Here is a 23,911-nt window from a genome sequence, read left to right as displayed (position 1 = left end):
TTGGTAAGTATGCTGTGGAAGTATGATTCTTCCCACTGGCCACCTACATAGCATTGAATTTATTTTTTTTCTTAGATGTTTATTACAAAAATGGCACTGAAATGCATATTTTAATTTTTTTGGCCACCTCAGAATGAAAGATTTTTCTTCTGTGATCAAATGGTATGAAACCTAAACGAGAGAATAAGCCTGGTCATTGTTGTAATTTATCTCTTCCTGTTTCTGTTTTGCTTTGTTTTGAAAGGACCAACCAGCCAGGAATGTTCACAAAGAGAGAATTTGATCAGTTGGCCTCGGCAGTAGACAGCTTCAGTCTCATGACGTACGACTATTCAGCACCACATCGGTAAGATTCCATCTGACACCAGAAAGAGCATTAAAGGAGCTGATTCCTACTGAGGTCTGGTAAATCCACAGTACAAATTCTTTTTTTTTTTTTTAGTAAAGTGGGTAGTGCTTTGTTCTTGTATGATACGAAAGTTCTGGATTAGTAATTAAAATAGACAATTTGTCCAGAAGCTGAAAACTCAGTACATTTTTAACAGCAATGTGTATCAGGGATTTGAATATTATGAAAGACTTTGTACTCCACCTAAAAAGGCATTCTTTTAAAGGATACTCTTACTGTTTTTCAAGCTAAATAACTCTTTTTGAGTTATTTAGCACAGTTTTGCAGGATAGGTACACTAATAATCGACTAATAATTACAAGATTGTCAAACAAATTGGCTCTAAACAATTGATACTTCATTTGCCTTTAAGTATGAGCACAGTTCTGGGCAACTTTGCTCTGCCCTATTAGCACGTTGAGTTTTAATGGCACAGGTATCATGAAGGCTTTGAGGCAGATAATTAGAAGGGAGTAGCAGATGTTGATATTTGTAAGGCTGGGATAACTCTTCCTGTTACCATGCTGGTGAATTCCTTTTGTCATGTACATGTTTGAGGGAGAGCCTGCTCTCCTCTCCAGTGAGGTAGGAATGGAATGAGCACAATACCCTGATGTTACGTACATGAAGATTCAATTACTCTGTGTATTAAGGCTAAGCTCTTTTTCTTCCTCTAGGTTTTTGTTAGGTACTTTTTAGGTTTTTTCCCATAAATAAGTGTTACACACTCTTGCTTACCAGTCACTAATTTTATAGTTCCTTCTGCAAGTAAATGGTCAATTTTGTCCCAGTATATTTTGCCAGATGGCTGTAAAATCATTGAGAAAAAAACTGAAGTCATACAGAATTTTGAATTGTAGCATATGCATTGTGCAAGACCCAGCAGCAATGTGCTAGGGGGAAACCTTTTCTCACCTCTAGGAGGGAATTCTGTTTCCCTTCACCTTAGAATTGAATCAAAAAGTCAAGAGTGGGGCAATCATGTTTTATATATCAGCACTTCAAGCTACAGAAGAATATGCATTTAGCATTGATAGAATTATAGGTTCATCTTCACTGATTTTTGTGTGCCAGAATTTTCTTTTTATAATTACACTGGTCAAAAAGAGAAGGCTGAGTGTGAACATGTACTTTTTCTGACAATCTGTTTGATTTTTTGCTAACTTGACAGACCTGGTCCAAATTCCCCCCTTCCCTGGGTACGAGCTTGTGTTGAAGTACTGGATCCTGATTCAAAATGGAGGAATAAAATACTTTTAGGACTGAATTTCTATGGCATGGACTATTCTGCTTTGGGAACCTCTGGGGAGCCAATCCTTGGCAGCAGGTATGGCTTCTCTGGATTGTAAGTACTTCTGTATGATATATTCTCACAAAAATTAGAAATTCACAAGTAGTCTTATTTAGAAATATGGATGAGTTAGCAACACAGAAATGGCAAAAGTGATAAATCTGCACATGAAATAGTAGCTCACCAGTTAGGATAAGACCTGTAACTTCTCTTCCCTGTACAGAAATGCAGATAGATGGCACAGTTATCCTGTCAGAACTCATATGCAAAAATGGTTTGTGTAGTTTTCCCTCTTTCCTGTATTCATGCTTATACATGCAGGTTGCCATCTTTGTGTTAAAAATGTTCTGCAATATTCTCTTATGCTCTGCATAATTTTGGGGGTTCCTGCAGTTGTCCTAATGATTCTCTCTCTCAGCTCCTGAAGTTGTTACTTGTTACTTTGAAATTGATACTAGTTTCCAGCAACAATCTTTCAGTGCTGATCTCTGAATCAGACTGAATAACAGGAAAGGGGAAAATAAAGCCATTGTTTATAGTGAAAGGTATTTAGCAAGTACTCCAGAATGACTTCTGAAAAATTGATGGTGATGGTTAGGCAGGAAGAATACTCAATAATCAAAGCATTGTTGATTTACAGACTTAATTATACAAGCTCATCAAAATTATGTAGCTTTGCTGTAATATTTACAGCTCCTTTTGCAAATGGAGTGTGGCAGTATCTAGCAGAATAAAAGGTTCTTGGTTTTTTTTTTTGAACTGCAGCTTTTGAAATTAAGTTTCCACTTGAAAAACACTGTGCACTAGGATGGCATTTACTTTTTATAGATTCTTCTGGAATATATTATACTATTGATTCATGTTGCTTTTTAATTAATGGCGAAAATACCCTAGTCAAGAGTCATGGATAAAACTTTAAGCTTTATAAGTTTTACTTTTTTTAAATTTTTTTTTAAGTTTTACTGAAAGAGGCTATTTACCTGTGTGTAAGACACTGGTGCACAGTATCGTTCTGTTGACATATTCTTCACTGACAGATCATAAGATTGTAGTTTTCCAGGTATTTGCCAGAAGCAAGGTTCTGGACAAAGTCTTTAAGAGGCTTTGAATTTATGCATAAAACACATCAATTTTCCCTTTGCTGTGTTACCTGTTGGTCAGTGGTTATGTTTATTTTTCCAGAAATGTAGCTCTAAGCATCCACAGTTGTATATGTCATGTAGTAATGTAAAAGTAGAATAGACTCAAAGTAAATTAGCTTCAAAATAGGCCAAACTTCTGACATAGAAAGAGCAGAAAAAAAGGGCGTTTTAGTGTAAAATAAGCTTTCTGGTACTTGATTGGTATTAGGCCATTTGTAAGGAAGTCTTTTGACCTGCAAAAAGTGCTGAAGGATTGATGCATTTCACCTTTAAGGCACTGTCCATATATTGTAGTGATAGTGAGGCTGAGCTAAAGTACTGGTACTAAAATTAATTCAAAGTTTATTCATTTAAGTGCAGTCTGGTGTGTGTCAGCTTCTTTGTTGTAGACTTCTGCTCAAGTTTTTGCATATGAAATTTATTGCAAGTACAAGTCTCCAGCATGTCAGTGCTCCTTGGCATGCCGTAAGGTGCACCATTTCTTGTTGAAACATATTCTTTGGAATCTGGTCCTCTTTAAGAAGAGAGATGGAGAATTGAAAGATTCAGTGGCAAACTGTGGATTCCCAAGTTGTTTGATGTCAGTATTGTGCATCTTAATTGATTATTAGCAAAGTGTAAAGAATTGCATGCAGAATGCAGAAATCTATGCTGCTCTCGGGGTCATGTTTTTCTTTAGGATAGGAATTATGTGGTGGAAAGAGATGCTGAACATATGTGGATTTCATTCACTGCATATTTTTTTAAGTCCAGAATTTCATAAAATAACTTACAATAGAACTCCTATTTGCATAACATATTATTTGGCAGTGTTTTTTTATTGCAGAATGTAATATAAAGGTAGAAAGTAGAAGGTATACTTGCAAAGACGTACAGCCTTTCCATGTAATATCCTGTTTCCTTCATACAGACAATAAGAAGTAATAGGTATATATGTATATGCTTGCATATACACATATATCTATATAGATATATCTCAAGATTAAATTAAATGAAAAGAATTTCTCTCTTACAGCAGCACAATGTAGTTTGTCCTTGGGTGTTGTTACAATAAGAACTACAATTTATATTTGCAGCAACAATTTCTTTCTTAAAGCTCAGTCACAACTATTACTTATTAATACAATGAGTCAATCACAGAAATTACAGCACTTTCTGGTGCTTTAATCAACCAAGTACTGTTTGGTTAGCTGCAGGGAGGCTACATTCCTGAGTATATTTCATTGTGACATAATTTTTATGAAATCCTAAGCTGGAAATAAAGGTGTTCTGTTTGTGATTCTTCAAATCACCTGTAGTGCTTCTGGCAATGTGTTCTGTCCTCTGGCTGTCAAGAATCAGGTGTCTGAATTGTTAAGATGCAGAGATGCAGTCATTCTAACTTTCCACTGTATTAAAATCCTGTCAGAACATAACCATCTGGTGCTGCTTCCTTGCTTTTCTAGTGATCACCTTGTTCCAGCATGTCCTCTGTTGATACTGTGACCTGACAGTATTTCCTCTTCACCTCACAAGTGTATGTCTTGGGTAAATAATGTTTTCAGTATACTCTGAAGCTGAAGAAATGGGTTAGTCTTTCTGAGAGATCTTTACCTTTGAGTCCTTTTTGAGACCTGCAGTAGGTCAGCAGGCCTCTCAATCTCATGAGCTTCTGACTTCCAATGTACTTTTTCTGCCTTTAGCTATCTGTTCTACAGAATCTCTCTTAATCATTGGGACATTAAATTTCAGTTGCAGTTTTGTTTTGCCTTCTCATGGGAGGTTGCACAGCAGTGTAACAATGTTTTTCATTCCACGTCATCTAAAATCTATGTCACTTATGACCTGGGCCAAAAGGGAATGGATAAACTTCATAGCTAGCTGTGAATTAAAAGCAATATAAATCAAAGGCTGTCATGTGGCAATGGTGTCACTTGTGTTTAATAAATCAAAACTCTTTATTGAGCCCCTCCCTGCTAAGTTTCTTGTGATAATGTCATTTTGTCCTTTTTTTTTATAGTGTTGAAAGAGGGAAGATACAATCTCTAATGTTTCACCTGGCTCTGTGTAATTTTTGAATATATTCTGCCTTCAAGCTGCTTTTGTTCCAAATGTAGCCATTGAAAATAGATATGTGAATAACTCTATTATTTTGAAACAATGCTGTGTGTGCTTATCTTTTATTTAAAGTAATCTGAATAAGGAATTTAATGTTAATTTTAAACATTTAAGAAGATTGATTTAGTAAATTGCCAGCTGAAGCAAGGGAGAAACTAATTTTACAATGCATTGTGCTGTTCAGAGATAGAAAATAAGATGACTTGCAAGCTATGTGAGGATAGTAGAGTTCTACTGAGGATTTCATTGGCTGCCTGCCATTCTGTAAATACCACATAAAATGTGGTACTTAGAAACAGTTAGAGATGAACTTTTTCTCTGAATTATCATGGCAGTGTCTTTATAAGCAGCAGTTTAAGATTTGGGCCAACTGTGACTCATGATTTTGTATTATAGAAGTTAGCAAAAAAGCTTGTGCTGGGAACTCTTTTATTCTTGAAGCAACAAAGCTTTTACAACATTTCTCTTCGTGCTGTAATTCTCTCAGGATTTCTATTACTTGCCTGTATGCCAGGATTCTGTATCCTGATTTAATCTATTTTCTTCATAGTTCATGGGATTTTGGGGAGATACTAATGTTTCAAATAAAGCAATGTACCCATTAGCTTTGTAGAACTGAACAGCTTGACCTTTTGTCCACCTGTCCTCTTTACTGAAGAAACTGCTAAGCTATTTCTTCTTAAATTGTACTGCTGGGTCAGATGGTAAAATCATGGCAGTGATAGAAGGAAGTTACAATTGGGCCTGGAATCAGAAGTTATTTCTGTATTACAGATGTCTAAATATTTCAGGAGTGTTTGAAAAGTTTTATTCTATTAAATTCCCTCTAGAATATTCTGGTATGTGTCTCTTCCATGGTATATCTGTCCCTCCCTCCCTTTAGGAATGGAAGGTGAAATTGAGCTGTTAGCTGAAAGTGTAAGACTAGTTAATTCATGTAAGGTAGATAGAGCACCTTACAAAGTAAAATTATGGGTCATACTTCAGCTTATCCAAATTTACCTTGTGCTGATAAATAAAAAAAATATGCTACAATTGTTTTCATGTAAAACACATTATTATTTCTTTTGAAATGAGGGAAAGGTGGCTTTTGTAGATTAGGCAAATGATTGGTTTCCAGGTTTGGTTGTACAATGGCATTGGCTGTGGGTGAGTGTGTATATCTCAGTGAATCTGCTTTGGAAGACTGGTCAGTTGTGATGTACATTTTAAATGGTGGGCATATTATTGTGAAATATGCTCTTCTCCATCTGCCATGGTGTTTTTAAATAGTAAATTTGCTACAAGCAATATTTAGGCAGTTAAATATTGACAAAATAATAAGGGTATTGTTCTTTACTGTCTTGTTGTACTCCAGCCATTAGAAGATAGCATGATAAAATTAGGGAAAATAATTCTATAGTTTAAAACTGAGAGCCAGAAACCTTTACTGTAAGCTAAATTTACTTATGTCCTTAGAATTGCGTGTGGGCATTTGTGCACAGTGTGAAGTGAAAGAAACTCACTGCTTTGGTAGCCTTCTTTGGGCTTGTGAGATCACTAATGGTGGATCTAAAGGCAGCCCTAGCTCAGATTGAATCTTTTCAAGATACATGATGATTAACAAAGAGCATAGAACAGATGGCACCATGTATGTATCCAGATCGCTCCACTATGAATCCCTTAGCTCCCATTGCCCCATCCTCTCTCATCCTCAGTGCTGAAAGGCTAATCATTATCTTTGCCTGGTGCTGGCTGTCCCTCACAAGATACTCCTTGTATTCAGTTCCATTGCAGTTCTGTTGGGAATGAGTGTGAAAAGGACCTCCTGAAAATGCTGAGTGACTTTATACCTAGAGCTGGGTCAATGCACTGTGCTCACGTGTTGGATTGTGTGCAGGATAGATTCCTCTGGGAATCTATGGATTCTGAAGGCTTGGCATCCTCTTTTGGAGCCTGGGTGAAGCTCGTCAGCTACACTGGGACCTAGCCACCACTGACATGGAGTCATGGGCTAAGGTATTGGCTCCAGACAGCTGGATATATTTCACTCTTATTTCTAAACAGGGAGAGTTTTGAACCTTTTCCCAAAGTAAAAAAAAAAAAAAAAAAAAAAAAAAAAAAAAAAAAAAAAAAAAAAAAAGTTCCTGGAGTTTTAGATTGATTGCCTATTGTCTTGACTATAAAACTGGCAGCAGTGAGATAGATAATTCTGTATTTTGTTCAAGTAGGTGCATTGTTTGATGTGTAGGGTATGCTTGGGTTTTTTTAGCAGACAAGCTTTTCTTTAAAAAGCAAGTAGCTTGGAGTTTTTCTGATCTTAAAATGATTTTTCAGTCCTCATTATCTAATTTTAACATAAATCTGTTCAGTGAATTGAATTGCCATGATTGTTGGGGAAGCAGTCAGAATAAAATTCAAGTTTCTATATAAATTTCTATAGGCCTTTTGAAACTGATCTAAATGTCATCAGCATAGATTTAAAAGTTGAAATGAACTTTCTTGGTAAGTCAAATGTAATTTTAGTTGGTTGAATTTATAGGAAGACAACTATATACTCCTTCATTTGCTAAAGAGCACCCTTTCCAAAGCTTTATTTAGCAAGCTCTGAAACATAAAGTGTAGTCCCTGATAAAGCATGGCTCTTTGCTTTTCTTTTTTTTTTTTTTTTTTTTTTGTGTGAAGTTATGTCTTTATTACTTGGCTGTGTGTTTGCTGTCAAGCTGACTGCCACAAAAATGGTGCTGGGGACCCAGTGCTTACAATGAGTCTTTGGGGCTTTTTCCTTTGAGGTGACTCTGGTCTGGTCCTATGAGCTGGAACTCATTAGCAGTTTGAGTGCCGCTCCAGTTGTTTCATCCAAAAAAAGCATCTGTTTTATGCACTCTGAGACTGCTCCATGGTGCAAACTAAAGCCTGGTGCTAGTTTTTATTGTAAAAGTTCCGTCCTCATATGAGCTGGGAGTTTGATATAGTCAGACTCACACAACCTAAATGCTTCCTTTCATTTTGACACAATGCTTTTAAACAGTATGATGAAAAAAGAAAATAAGGTAAAGTTACAAAACATTATTCTTTGCATATGGCAGTAAAAAAATTCCTCTAAAAATAATATTACATTTCTCAATTTATTTTTATTCTGTGCAGAGTTCTTTCAGAGGGCAAGAATAAATGTGCATGTTTATCGCAATTCCAGAGAAAAGTAGCAATCACAGCAGCAAAGTATTCAGAGTGATCAAATTACCAACAGAAGGACTCAATATCCAAGTGAAGAGCCAGTGTGGAAATATATAAGATTTAGGAATAGCTTTGAAGCCTTGAAGTAATACTTACAGGAAATAGTAATGGAGCATATAGCTATACAGTCTTTGAAGTAATAGAAGTGCAAGTGTGTTCCACAACATTAACAGCCTTTGATTTGTGCAAACAGCTTGTTTATACTTGGTATTATACAGCAGATGATTGAATAAGGTTTCTGGTGATAACATTCAATAGTGGTACAATGTCCAATAAATTTTTTCTTTATGATTTTATGAGCTATTTCATTATATTAGTAGTACCAGCAAACAGAGTGGGGTTTTTCCACCCCAAATTAATTCACGCCTACATGAGGAGAATGGATCTAAAAATGTTGAGTAATAAATCTTACCTAAAATAAGTTTTTGGGTTTTGGGCTCTGAAAATAGGAGAGTTGCATTTCAGAATGTTGCTGGAATGCAGTGTTGTTCATGGCTAAAATGGCAATTCAGGCAGACATTGATTCTATGTCTACGAAAAATATAGTATAATGAAAATTATTACAAATTAGTTATTTGGAAATTCAGTGAAATTTAGAATATGCTTGAAATAGTTACCATGTATACCCATATAGTTAACCATTTCTTACAGTTTTATGTATGTAATTTTTCTGTTTAAACCACATGTTGGTTTTGTTACACTATTTTAGAAATAAACTGTATTTGAAAAAAGTAAAAATCTCTCCATATACTGCATCTTTGTAAATCTTCTGCATGTAGCTTCTGTCTTTTGTTATTTAGCTATCCTTAAGGTTTGGGAGGAGAAAGAAAATGCCCCTAGAGTGTTATTTCCTGTAAAGTTCAGTGTAACTGCACTGCCTTGCTTAGAGCAGGTATATCCTCTTCACTGCTTGTGAGTGAGGATATTGAGCAGGCAAGAGGGTTAAAGAGGAGACTCAAAAGTTCTGTGTCCCAGTTTGGGTGAGATTAGGGATAGTCCTACTGCCAACCCCTAATATAGGATGGGATTGTAGATGGCAGATGATGCCTGCAGTTTTGAATATAAAATAATTTTCTACAATGGTTAAAACCTAAAGATTGTCTTATCGTTAGGGTTTGTATGTATTATGTATTAGTATTAAACAATTTTTTTTCCATGTGAGTGAAAGCAAATGTTCCTGAGTCCTGGGCTTTGAGCCCAAGTAAATTGAGAAAATAAGGTATTTCCAGCTGAGAAGGAGTTGTGGGTTAGAGATTGGTACACTGCTTCATACGCTGTTCACTTGGAGCCATAAATCCAGAAATGTAAAAGTCAATGAAGCTGTTGCTTTCCATATTCATGCACCTCTTTGAATGCATTTTAATGGATAAATGTGTAGTTACATTTCACTGGATTCTACATTTTATAGTAAAGAGACACTGGACAGTTTTGGACAGTATTGAGCAAACTCAGTATAGAGGTGGAATGTATTTTAGCATTGACAGCAGAAGTGAAGATGCCTACTGATAATAATAATCTATTGAATTGGTCCTAGGTTTTAGCATTTGTGGATTGTAAGCATATGGAAGGAAATCAGTGGGTCCTGCATGTTTAGGGAGCCCTTAATGTACCAAACCTGGGTAACCAATATGGTCATTGCAAACTGTCTTTGCTGAGCCCCCATTACCCAGTGAAAGCACAAGGAAAGCATTAGGGGAGCATGGTGTCTCTGCAGTCACCACTGTAATTTTGAGTGATAAATATGATGTGAGGGTCTCATATCACCTTGATTGCTGCTTACTTACAAATTAAAAGTCTTACTTTCCTCAGAATTTTAGTCTTTCTTTTTGTGGACACTAAGTCTTAGCTGAGTCCAGGCATTCTTGTTTAGTTTATCCTGGCTTTCTTTCTATATTTGAGTTTACATATTGAAGGACTCCTGAACAATTCTGGTTTTTGTTGATGAAGGCATCCTTGGGAACATGAATTAGGAGACCAGAGAATGGATAGAATAGTTAGAGATGAATGGGAAATTGTTTGTCATGTGTAAATTTCTCTTACAGTTGACCCTGAAAACCAGAGCTGTAAGCATCTCTGTGTAAAGTGGGTATCATGTTGCAACTGTTTAAATCTTAAGTGTCAGTGTCTCTGTAAGCCTTGCTTGAAGATGCCAATTTTAGAATTTCTAGAACTATGAGTTGATAAGGGTAACAAACACAGTGCTTCCATTTAAAGGCATAGCCAGTATGGCAGTATCTGTGGGGCACTTTTTCTGATTTATATTCAGGAGTATTTTAGCTGGTTTTTTATTCTTCCTCACAAATCTCATCATGAAAGAAATCTGATGAATGTGGTGGTGAAAACTATACACCAAAAGCAGCATAGTCTTAAGAAAACCAAGTTAAATTTAAGTCAGGAGAAGGTGCTTGCTAAATATAATGTAAATTTAGTCTTTCCCCAAATGAAAAAAAAAAAAGCCCTGTACCAATGATGGTAATTTGTCAAGCTTGCAGGGAACTCCACCGATACATTTCAATGTGATCTGAAAACCTCTTTCCAAAAATGAAGAGTTTTCATCTTGCTTCTTACCCCTAAAGTATTCCTTGAGAACATCCATAAAAGGGAATATTAAGAATAAGATGTGCCTGGAACTCTGTAGCTGACTGGCAGCATTTATTTAGCAGGTGTATTAAGAGTAGTTGAAAATTTGTGGGTTTTTAAAGCAAAAATCTGATACTGAATCATGAGCTTGCCTAAAGTGAACCACCCTTAATTTGCAAAGAAACCCTTTGCCATTAGTCTTTTGTGAAATGGTTGTTATCAAGCTGCATAATGAAGGACTGATGGCATCCTTTGCTATGTACAGGAGTGTCTTCCAGGATAAATAGTACTTTATTAGAATCTGTTTTATAGTACTGTGAGAAAGGGATGTTTAAATAGGAGTGGATTAGGAACATAAAATCTTCAAGTGCATTAGTAGATAGATTTAAACAGTAGGGTGTCTGTGGCAACAGATGAAACAATTTGTTCTGAAGAACTCGGAAATCTTGTACTAGAGCAGGAAAAGATGTGTTTTTTAGTTGCAGTGAGGAAGAATAAATGTCATCAGAAATAGTTGTAGTTTTACCGCATGGAAAAAAATGGCATGGAGAAAATTACCTGGAGCCATTTGCTTCAAATGACATTAGTGTGCATATTTTCACATGTGCTGCTCAGATTTCCATTCTAAACAATTCCATTCACTTTCTCTAAGTTCAATGCACTTAGTTACTAGAATTGCTTTCTTTGCATTGAACACAATTTACACTCACCTCTTCTGCTCTGCTACATATTGACAGCAGCCCAGTGTAATTCACTCTGATACTTATGGAAGGTTTAAAATTTTAAGAATGAGTTATTTCCAAAACTGTTTGTTCCATCTCCTTAGTGTCCAAATTCCAGAACATGTTCACAGATCACTAGAGTAGTATTACCTAATCTAGGGCCTATTTCCTGCTTGTTTTTATTTTGGCCACTGTTCTGAGTATTTCTTGGATTCTGACATTAAATTACCAGCTGTTTAAATGTTTCTCTTCCTCCCTCCATGAGTTTGGAAATCTCTGCAATTAAAGTATTTTGGCAGCTTTAATTTTTGGGTATCTGAATATTAGTAATAGAATGTTTCTTGAGCTGATTTTTTTTAAGGTGCTGATTTATACAATAATAATCTTTGTTCACAGGATAATGAATTTATTCCAGAGCTTATTTTCACATTAAAGTTTAAACTTAGAATCATTTTTTAAAATTGTTATTAGGAATGAGAAACACATTTGATATTTACCTATTTTAGCATATTTTACACATAAAGCCTGCATCCAGTGAAAAGCTACTTTTTCATGAAAATGGGTCCTCAGCTGGCACAAAATCACACCTAAGGACAAGAAGAGTGATCAGGGGACAGAAAGCCTTTGAAGTTAACTTTCTCTCATTTATATAAATGTATAATTTGAAAAATGTTGGTATATTTATTTAATCAGTAATATTATGTCAGTTTTGAAGCTGATTTTGCTTTCCACAGTCTAATTGTATTCTCTGGTAGCCAGTTAATGCTAAGTTTAAGTAGCTATATTTGTAGAAATATGGGGAAGAAATCCTTGCAGAAATAAGTCTGAGTTGTATTTGATTTTAAAAAAAAAGAGGTTGACGGTTTCTACACAGGTTCTGGGCCATGAAGGAAAAAAAAAAACAACCAACCCATGAAATAGTGGCAAAAGTGATAGAATTATATACTTATTTCCTGCAAAATGCTCAAATTCTGAATTTAACTTCTTTATACAGCTGCTCATTCCAGTATGTGGCACAATGATTCTCTGCGTGTAATCTTTCACAGCTGTTACATGTTGGAGCATCTTGCCATTTAATACATTCATCTTTTTAAGGATGCCTAAACCCCAGGTAGTTGTAGTATTAAGGTACTGGGTGTGAGGTGCATTGTAGGTGACCATGTTATAATGCTCTAGTGGAATCACACTAAATCTTCTCAATTTCCCTTCTTTTTTTTTTTCAATTTTTGCCTTCTTTTTCTTTCTTTCAACTTTGTTGTAGACGAGTGACTACTCTTGTGTAGTTGTGTTTCCAAGTTTAATAGAATAATAAACCAGTCATTTGTCAATGGAATCCTTATCTGGAAATATTGTTCCACTATTTTAACAAAAAAGAACGACACCAGATGCTCAGTTTGTCAAATTAAAGGGATGGATTTGAGACCTTTGATCAGAACTTCTGAATCTCATTGCCTGTAGCTATGCTTTTAGCTTGCCTTTTCTGCCTCCTTCAAGCAATGTCTAGTTATGTTTAAATGCAGCTTTAATTATTCCAAATTGAAGCTATTTTTTGAACAACCTGACCTTGGGACATGGGACTTTCCACCTTCAAAATGTTTTTTGCTGGGACACTCAGACTGAGGCCTGCAGTCTTTCACTACTGGCTACTTCCAGCATGGTATCTGAGGAGACCAGTACTGTGCAAATATTTCCCTTTCCTTTGTCAGTATTTTTATTAACTCAGTATTTAATATGCCTCAATATACCTGGTAACTAATGGTGCTATGTCAGGGGCAGCAAAGACTCCCATCCTCCAAAGCAAAATATTGTATGAGACTTAGAACTGTTCTAGAGTTTGGAAAGCAAATGATAGGAAAACCTATTCAGAAGAGGCATCCCTGTTCTTTTAGCTAGTGAGATAAAAAATAATCAAGGTTATGTTTCTAAAGGGAAAGGAAACGAGTATTATGGTAAAAAGGCAGAAATTTTAACAGATATATACCTGCTCTTTTTCATTTCCTTTCTCAATGCTGTTGACTTCACTGTGAAACCTTTGCAGCTTATTTAACCTCTTTCTTTTATTTGAGCTGTTAGAAAAGCAAACATGTATGATTTTTGCTTCCAGGAGTATTACTGGTAAGAGATCTACATTGGAAATTTGGCAACTGTTGAGATTTTTAATACAGACAGAACAGCTTGGCATTAATTTCAATATGCAGCTGGTGCTTTTGTAGTGATTCTGTATTTAAAATTGAAAAGATACCACCTAAAATTAAAAAACCTATGATGCATTTTTCTGAGCTATGGCAAATATAAGTAATGCAAAATTCAAGAACACTCTGCAGTAATAGGATAATAAATATTTGGCTGTCAGCTGAGAGACCTGAGCTGGGCTGTGCTTTTGTTTTGTTTTGCTGGTTTTGAGGAAGGAATATCTGATTTTTCCACTAAAGGAAAAAATGTGTTTCACCTTACCCAGTTATAGCTTTCAATGATTTCCAGTTTCTTGAATTATTTTAATTGATCGTAATTGAGTGTACATGTAGTCATTAATTAATTAGCATTCTCTCTCATTCTTTCTGATTTCTGACTCCTCTGATTTCTCTTAAAGGTTTTCTCTATTAACCTCACTTCCTGCCTTGTGTCATGCATCTCTAAATCCTTATTAATTGTTTAGCCACAAACTAAGACAGTCTTCATGAATGGAGTCACTTTGCCTTTTCTCTTCAGCAATTTGTGTGGAGGTCAGATTTTTGACAGGAGAAAAAAATAGCAAATATGGAGCCTGTTAAACAAGCAAGACCTCTACCAGGATTGCTGGGGGGGAAAAAAATCCACTTTCATGGGAAGCAAACTGAACTTTTGCTTCCTAAACATGTTTCATACTAACAGTGGTTCAGGTAAATAATTTTTATCGTGCAAGTCACAATGCAATAATCATCTCATTTGATGATAAATGATTTTATCATCAAAATCTCTCATGAAATGAGCCAGAGAACTCAGCCTTTCTCCAGCCTTCCAATGGATAGCAATTCTGTCCCCTTCTCTTTATGTTGCCAAAGAATAAATAAAGGGAAATCAGAACATTCTGCCTTACTTGACAGCTTACTGAAGGGGAGTTTTTATGACCTTTTAGAGCCTTGAAAAGAATGAAATAAATTTAGAGTTTGTCAAGTGTTTTTTCTAAGAACGATCCAGTAATTCTGTGCAGCAAGGGATCTTGGTTTGGATTTGGAAAATGTGTTTCTGAAAATGTTGGCATTTGATATTTTATCTTCCCTCACAATATTAGTTGGCAGCATTTTCCTCATTATGACTAAAGTCATTTTACAGTGTCCTTGTTATAGTAGAAGGAGCTGGTTATCTCAAAACTATCTCAAGGATAATTTGAGATTTTATAATATTTTCACCTACTTTGAAATTAATTTCAAAGGAGATTCGAAGTTATTTGCCTTTTTTTCCTATTTTCTATTTTACTTCATAGAATAAAAGTTTTAAATGTTGTCCATCCAAGAAAAAATAATCTTTGTTGGAGAAGGATACATGATACTGTCTTTTACCAGTACTGGAGGTCCATTTTAATGGGTTTCTTCTATTCTGGAAAGAAATAACAGTCCAATATCTACCAGTGCTGTAAATCTCATTACAAGTTGTTCTATTTAGGCTAGCTATTTGAGCTGTGATTTTTCAGCAATTTATTCAGAATCTCTACTACTTCTACTACATATTTTAATTTATATGTTCATCTCCTGGAAAGTTTGTCATACCCATGACACGTCTCTTATCCTACTTCGTGCTAAAGCATAGTTTTAAAAAGTGATTCTATTTATAATTCTAATATATATTAGAATTATAGAAGATATTAGAAAATATAGAATATATATATCTAATATATATATTCTATTATTTCTATATATTTTTAACTCTGAAACATCGAAATAGAAAGGTCTCAAATAAGAATGCTTCAAGTAGGTTGTGAGTATGTTGCCTTCAGAGCCACTTAAACCTTCTCCCACTGTTCCAGCATCAAAAAGGAATATTCCTGGTGCCAGAATTGGGATTTATCTAATCTGAATAAGGAAACAGAGTTCCCAAATAAAATGAATTAGATTAACATCCGGTATTGAATCCAAGATCTCTCTGGGGGGAAAATGAGCGTGTTAATCTGAAAATAAATTGGAGATATAGATAAAATATTGTGACTATTACTGGACTTTTGATCATCCTGACTTGGTTGTATTGAAAAAAGGTCTGTATTGTAGGCAGGAACAAACATAAAAGGGAGCTAAACAGAGAGGGATGAAGGAGGGATGCTAATCATTCACAGTTGCATAGAAATATTGGAGTATTTGAAAAGTAGTGAGACTGACTGCAGAAACTGCATGAAATGTATTTATTTGTTTACCCATGCTATGTCACTGTTGAAGTGCAGAATTGTGCTTTCCATTGCTAGGAATTGTAAAATGTATGAAGACAAAATCCAAATACTCACTAGAGAAGTCTGAAAAAAAGAAAAAGGCTGTTCTGAGGAGAGAATTTAAGTAAATTATGCATTGAGATGCTAAGGAGTCATTTTTGAACTACCAGTGAAAAATAGTAGCTCTTCATGAAGTGCATGAAGTTTCACTGAGTTCTGTTTGCTTTTGAGAAGCTTATGTATGTTTCATATATGTTAGTGTTCAAATACATGGTTTGGTTTTATTTGATTAATTTCATATGCTGAATATTCCACACTTAGCCATCCAGATTTTTTTTTTCCTAAATTGCTTAAGAAAATAAATTTTTACTGCCTCTGTTGGTCAGCCTGTTCATGCAGTTGTCCTCTACAACCTTTTTGGTGCCTTTTGCATATATGAACTACTTAAAACCATGTTTGATGAAGCTCTCAAAGATATGAAAACTGTTCTGAATATAGCAAAGCTAAATTAGGGTTCTGAAGGGAGTAAGCTTCCCTTCCATAAGCTGGTTGCTGGTTGCCAGAGAATCATGTAAAGCTCAAATTATAGGAAACTTCATCTGCTCAAGGTGCAGGAAGCTTCACTTCTCTTGTCTGCTGTGCATTGTGTACTTATTTTGTTTAGAGTAAGTTATGCTTGTGCATTTCTCCCTTTGATTCTTTGGATGTGGATTGCAGGGAATGTTGCAGTAGCTTTTGGATGAGTAGACTTACCTGGTGGGATGCTTTCTCCTTGGCCATACAAAACTTTGGGACCAAAAAAGGTATTCTTGTCACATTCAAATGTGTCACATTCAAGTAGATGAGTTGTTGGGGAAGAATGGTGCTTAGCTATGTTACATTATTTCTAATTATCAAAGATACTGTTCTTGGAGAAATAAGGCTATTGATGTAAAAGGCAGTTTTCTGGTAAACAGGTAAAAAGTTGTAATTTTTCTCTCTCAGACTACTGTGTTCACCCTTCTTTTTTTCTTCTTTCCTTCTCCTTTCAAAACTCTTTGACAGATGCTAAGGTTAATGAATTTTAATTTTAATTTGGCCTTTTCCTTGGGCTGCTGACAGTTCTTTCTACACCACAGAGACCTTTCTTTTCCAGCTCACTTCATGTTTCAGTTAGAAGCAGAGTATCTGATGGAAGCTTCTTCATGAATAAGTGAACCCCACTGGAACACAGCCAAACACTGTCAGAACTGGCTCCCTGATTCCCAGTCTTGTGTTTTACCATGGTTTGAGAGATGAGATTCATTAACCTCTCATTAGAAACATGTCAATGGTAAAATCCCACAGCATGCTAGACTCAGCTTATTAGAAATCCCAAAAGGCCAGTTAACATTAAAGAATTAACATTTTGTATTCTAGAAGTTAATAGTATATTCCCCATTTGGCTCCATTCCATTTCATTGATGCAGTAACTTCTTAGGTGCTTTTCCCTTTAGAATTAGCAAAAAATGTTATTTATCCAAAAAGAATTGTTTGATAAAAAAGTTTTCACGATTGTAGAAATAGAAGCACTTGCAGTATAAAAATGCTTATTTTATTGTAACATTTTCTACATATGTGTGTGGAGAGCACTGCATGTGTAGAATGTGGTATACCTTTTGGCTATAAATATAATAACGCTTTCAAGAGTTATCTCTGTACTAGTGATAACTTATACAGAGTTTGCTATTTATAGCAGAATATTAAATCCTATTTGAGCAGGTCTAAATGCATCCAGATATTCAAGCACTGGGTTTAGTTCCAGAGTTTGTAGTCTAAGGTAAAATGAAATATAATTTCCATTGTCATTTGACCTCAGAAGCTTTCTTCTCTAATGAGAATAAAGACTGCAAAATAATTTGAGCAAGATAGAATTCATTCTACAGCAGTCATATTACATGGCTTCTGCTCAGGCTTCATGTGAATGCTGGTTAAAATCCATGAAACAAGAAGTAAATGACCCTTTACTAGCAATACATTTTTATGTGTATTTGTCTGCTACTGTGAGCAAAAAAGGAAATTTCCATTTTGTGTGGCTATTATAAGAAGCATGAAATAATGCTTTTGAATCGCCTAATGTCATTACTTGAAATGGAAAACAGTGTTTTCAAAGACATTGCACTTTGTTATTCAGAGCCATGCTTATCAGCCACCATTATTAGGACATTTGGCTGCTATTTCAAAGTACAAGAGTGGAACACGGGGTCATTAGTAGGGAGATGAGAAAGAATTCAACTGGCAAACCCGTGCTCTGCTCTCCCTGAGACAGTAACAAGAACAGCTACAAGAAAATGCACAGGATCAGGGGGATCCTGTATTCCTCCCCTGCCATGCAGAAGGCAGTAACTTAAAAAGAGTGAACAAGGACAAGTCCCTGTTTGGAGCAGCAGGCAAACTCCCTCTTTGCCCACCTTGCCTCCCCATATGCTTGTACACAGCAGTGATGAGGCTTTGGATGTGAAAGGTAAGTCAGAGGGTGATGTGGATGATGGCCCATCTACACCAGAGATACTGCTGAACAGAAAGGTCTGGCACCTGAACGATGCCCACCTCCACGAGGAAGGAAAGATGGGCTATAGTGGTACGTGACTCCCTCCTGAGTGGAGCAGAGGGTCCAGTGTGCTGGGCAGACCCTCCTTGTAGGGAAGGCTGCTGCCTCCCTGCAGCCTGGGCTAAGGACAGCACCAGGAAAGCTCTTAGGCTGGTGCAGCCCTCGGACTATTACCCATTACTGCTCCTCCATGTGGGCAGTGACAAAGCTGCAGCATGTTGTCCAAGGGCAATCAAATGAGATACCATGGTTTGTAAGGGAATTCAGGTCTCAGTTGTGGGCAGCAATATTGGAAGGCAACAAAAGGGAATGGTGAGAGATTATGTCGGTACTTTGGTATCCATGAGGAAAAGCTCATGGAATGCTGTGTACAAGCATTTCTACAACCCATGGCATACTTGGTACCTTGTGTGCCTATCATTGTATGGCAGTGTTTTGGCCACTGGGACCTGGTTCCAGCTGAATGTCAGTCCTGCAGTTGTGTGTGTTTTAGTCATGTCAGAACAAGACCACTGCAGTCTCCCCTGAGGAAGTTTTATCTTCACCCACTGGAACAGTCTAGAATATATATTTTGGTGAGATTACTGAGTGGGGTGTCTTTGGAAGGGCAAGCCTGAATCAACTATCTGAATGAAAAACATAGAACTAAGGGATTTACAGAAGTATTTTCCACAGGAATTAAATGTATCACCATCACTAGAAAAAATATTTTTTTAAAATAAAGAAAGATAGCCACCATGGTTTCTGTAAGAGTAAACTGTGACCTTTTGCTTCCAGGATTTGTTTGGAGGAGCTATGTTACAAGTAATAATTTCTTTTAGATTTGGATTTTTTTTTCCTTTTAGAAAGCACCTGAAAAATTACCTCAAAAGATCAATAAAAAAAATGCATCTGTAGAGAAATTAAACAGTCTTTGTTATGTATAATGGTAGTCACTAAGGAAATAAGAACAAAACAGTCAGTGCTCAAAATAAGTAGTTAACAACAGCATGATTTCTTTAAAGTGCTTTTTTTCAAAAAAATGCTTGAGTGATTCCAGAATCATACTCAGTAGAGAAGAAATATTCTATATATATATTTTCCAGTTATACACTATTGTCAGTATAATTTCAGGGCTTTGCTATCAATTTAAATGTTTTATTTTGAAGAGTTGGATGTGAGAATATTAAAGGTTTGGGCTATGATTAAAGTTAACTTATTAGAACAGCTTTCTTCAAAGAAAAATCCTGACAGGAATTCAGGTTTTTTACAGATTTAGTGAAGTAACACAGAGTTGATTTCTGCAACAGAAAGTTGTACATGTCTTGAGAAAGCCAGTATGAAAATACCTCTCAGTTGCCGTGTTTGTTGAGACACATGTGGGTTCTATTTGGCACAAGCTAGAAAATTCCTTGTTCAGTGGTTTGGTATTTGTAGGGAGGGTCATTTTCAGGTTTGTTATGGTTTGATTTTTCTTAAGGATAGCTTTACTATTATTTTTTGCAAAATGCCAAGAAACTTTTCCCTAGAATATTAAACTGAAGAGCAGCTGTTCAGTAGAATAACTAGAAGGGAACAGACCACTTCTGTGTGCTGGTGGTTTTTAGTTGCATTTCTGCTTTTCAGTATGTGGAATTCCTGATCTGCACAATTTGAAAGTCTCCTGTGAGATGTGCCTTTGTACAACCAATTGGAACTGCCATAAGATTTCTGAGGAGTTTTAATTCAAGAGGTTTTTGCTTTCTCTGGTGCTAAATACTGGAGGTAATACAGCATGTTGCTTAAAAATAATGACATATAAGATCATACTTGTTCACAATGTAATAATTCTTGTCTGCTTTATGTACAAGTAGAAACTTGAGTTCACTTTGGAAGTTTCTAGAGAATGTGGTCTACCAGAAGCTTCCATCAAACCTGAAAAGCAAACTCACTCTCCACTCACACAGATTATCCTGGGGCATTATGTAAGCAGTGTTTTTTCTCCCAGGGCTGGCATGATTTTGTACTATTTTAATGTGTTCTTTTGCACAGATATGCTGAATTTCAGAGTGTTTTTTTATTAAACCTCCTTGAGATTCAATATTGAATGGCATTATTGCTAATATGATTTTAAGGACCTTAAGCTCTACTTCTGTATTTTTGGAACTGAAGAATTCTTTGGAAGATGATGGGATTCTCTGTTGTGTTTTAGAGGTTTAGGGTTTTTTTCCTGTTTCATATGAAACAAACCAGTCTATCAGAGATGAATAAATGTTTTCTGAATTTGCAGTGAGTATTCTCAGAAGGGCCAGTGTCTACTGCTGATACACTTTGAAGGATGCAGTAAAAAGGGTTCCTTAATGTATGCTGTAAAAAAAATTTGCCGATTTTCTAGTGCATTGTCTTCAGGGGGTAAGGTCACCATTCTACACAGTATATTTGGTTAAGAGGCCAGTTGAAAATGAAAGGAGGTTGTTTCCAATCTCTCTGTTCAGTCACAGTTTAGCTTTCATTTTATATTCTTTTCTCTCCAGATAGATTGAACTCTGGGATCTAGCACTGTTGGCAACACTTGCTGATTAAATTTGCCATGACCTCTTAATATCACAGGGCCACACAATTTTCTTTCTCCTTCTAGCTCCTCATTATTTTAGTGGCACTTTTTTCAGTAAGGGAGTTCTTTGATGGATGTTAGTGAAACAACAAGCACTGTAATTTGGTGGAAGCATGGGATCATACATTGTGACTGCTATGAGAGCTCTGTCTGCTTTACATGCATGTGAGTGGGCACCATGACCCTCTGTATAACAAGGTTTTGGGAAGGTTGGAGAAAAAAGAGTTTTCCTTTGGAAATTTTTTTTTTGTTTAAGCAATTGTTAGACCAGTGTTTTCTTTACACACATGTTCTTGGAAGTATTAGACAAGCTTAGAACCTATTGATGTTAACAGGCATGGTGTTTAAGCTCATTACAAAGAAAACTTTAAGTCCCTGTATGACCAATTCATACTAATGAATCCATAAAAAATACTGAACATTGAAAACACTTAATGCTAGAGAATGGTAGATGCTTCCTACGGCAAATTTTAGCACACTGCCTGAAATACACATTCTACCTGAAAGAAGCACTTCCTTAAAGATACCTTGGTCAGGACTTGTGTGTTAGTTGTTTTTCTATTGCCATTTCTAGTCTTACTGAGTGTTCCTTCTAAATATAATCTTCCTGTAGGAGAATTTGCCTCTAAAGTGTGTGCTGGGTGATCTACTTGTGAATAAACTGTGGTTGCACAGCAGGCCTCTGCAATGTGTTTTGCCTAGGTGGAAGTTGGAAATTACTTCCTAGTTGTTTACTGTCCTTTAGATTTGCAACTTTGGCAAAATAATTGTTGCAGCTTTGAGCTTTAAGAAATCCAGTATTTCCATTAGTGATGTTTTCTGGTTGAATCATTCATAACCTGGCAATTTTTGCTAATCCAATGATTGTGTTTGGTTTCTGAACAGCTCTTTTACTAAACCATATTCATATATGCATACAGTAATTATCTCAGTAAGCACATCACATGCAGTGTTTATAAATGGATATGGATCAGCTGTATGTCCCTTACATTATTGTGTGTTTTTAGAGCTAAGGCAAGTCTAGCCTTCCAGTGTCTGCCTACAATCTCCTTTTCAATTTCTTTTACATTCAGTAGTCATTATTCATAATAGGAGCTTATGTAAGCTTTCTATTTTTGTCTCATGCTAGCTGTGGCATATGAATAACGTTTAATACTCTCTAATAGCAGGGAAATTGCAAGTACTTCAGGGTATTTTCTTACTGAGATTTGCTAATGTCTGCAATTCATAAAGACCTCAGTGGTCAAGCTGATTGTTCTGCTGACATTCAGCTCTGTGTGGTGAATTGACATTCAGAAGCTTGTAGCTAATTACCCTGGATAATAAGTATACTTTCCTTAACAGTGGCTATTAGCAGAGGGTATGCTTCAATTTTTATGTATTCTTTCAAGACAAAATAATTTTGAAAGTGATATCCAGGGAAATGAGATTCAGCATTTCTTAAATAATGTTAAGCAGATGTACCTTGGGTGGTGTCAAAGAGCCAGCACTTGATAGAAAGGCATAATTCTTGTGATGGACCAAAAGAAGCATAACTTTCTTATATCAAGAGAGTATTTCAAGATCCAGAAGATATTGTTAAGGCATAATGTTTTGACTTCTCTAAAATGAGAGGTATGTTGCTTTCAGGTAATAAAGGGTTTACCAGAGAGAGCAAGTTCTAGTACCTGAATTACTCTCTTGAATAACACTGGCCATAAATTGTATGTAAACATTGTATGTGCTAGGACATTTTGACTTTCTTTGTTCATGTGTCTGCGATGCTTATTCAATGTATTCTAAGTCATGCAGTGTTCTTGTAGAGTTAACCTTTGTACCTTAATGTGCTCATAAAAAGATTCAGGAGAAAATTACCCCTTGCTTTATGATCTAAAGGTGATGCTTGCTACCAAAAAGAATTCCCTTGTACTCCATCTCTGTAGCTGCTGCTGTCTGTCTTTATTCTCAGCACCCTCTTGGCTGCCTTGACAGCACTTGCGTAATGTGCTGATGCTTGGCTACTTTTCACCAGCCTCCCCACCTCTTCTGGGTCTTTTCTTTTTAAATCATGGGCCTTTTTTCTTCTCTCTTTTTGTATACAAATTTCACAGATTCAGTGAAAGATGTAGCAGTTATCTTGGGGCTGAGGACAAGTGGTAGAACAAGTACACCTAGAAATTAAAATAGTCTTAGGCAGCCTTCCTTGCTGGGGAAACACAGGCTGGGTATGGGGTGCTGGATGATGGAAAGATATGGATTCTATCAGCCATGCATAAGTGTGCTGTACTGTACTGATGATGCTGGCACATAATGTTGAAGGGTTGAAAAAGCATAATTTACAGCCATTATTAAAATCGGACTGTTTTACACTTAATTTGAGCTTTTTCAGTGTTCAGTTGCAGTATCGGTGCTGGGTAAAAGCACACAGCTTCTTTCTGTTTTTTTATACTTCTCTTGCAGTGCTGAGATGTTGCTGTACTTCAGCTTTGTGTAGAGATTTTTGTAATCTTAGGTCAAGTTAGTGTTGCGCTGTCTGGCTCTGTGAGCTATTGCAAGAGGCTGACACAGTCCTGATTACTAAGCAGAAAACTATGGTAAAATTCTTGACATCTCTTCAGCAAATTTGTCTTCTTCCATTATACAGATTTCCTGTATAATATCTCTCTTGTCTGTCTTCCTTTATTCTAAGCACTGTCATAACCAGTCAGTTTCAGCAAACAAAGAATATGGAGAAGGACACCTCATATCTAATAAGATAAGCTCGGAGATGGAGTGTTTAATGACAAACCCCATTTGTGTTATACATCATATGCTTGGTTTCAAAATAAGATTGCTGGGGAAGGGGAACTTGGGTTCATTCTACTCTTACTAGTTTAATGCCAGCACCACTAATAAATGCCCTGAGCCTGGAGAGGGATTGCAGGTGGGCAGAAGAACGTCTGCAGGGCAGCACAAAGGA

At 36.2% G+C, this 23,911-nt stretch overlaps 1 protein-coding gene across 3 annotated transcripts in view; it reads left to right on the top strand.

Annotated features, from left to right (window-relative positions):
- Nucleotides 1-23,911, top strand: part of CHID1 (chitinase domain containing 1) — a 96,791-nt gene that overhangs the window by 35,796 nt on the left and 37,084 nt on the right. For all 3 annotated transcript variants that reach the window (XM_071427697.1, XM_071427698.1, XM_071427696.1), the window contains exons 9-10: nucleotides 245-346; nucleotides 1,560-1,715. In XM_071427697.1, the coding sequence (XP_071283798.1) occupies nucleotides 245-346; nucleotides 1,560-1,715 (258 nt within the window). The remainder of the gene's footprint in view (nucleotides 1-244; nucleotides 347-1,559; nucleotides 1,716-23,911) is intronic.

Source organism: Agelaius tricolor, unplaced genomic scaffold (genome assembly GCF_023055355.1).
Source record: "Agelaius tricolor isolate 1412-34295 unplaced genomic scaffold, bAgeTri1.0.p SCAF_5, whole genome shotgun sequence".
NCBI classification, from domain to species: Eukaryota; Metazoa; Chordata; class Aves; order Passeriformes; family Icteridae; genus Agelaius; species Agelaius tricolor.
This window is presented reverse-complemented; position numbering and strand designations above follow the sequence as displayed.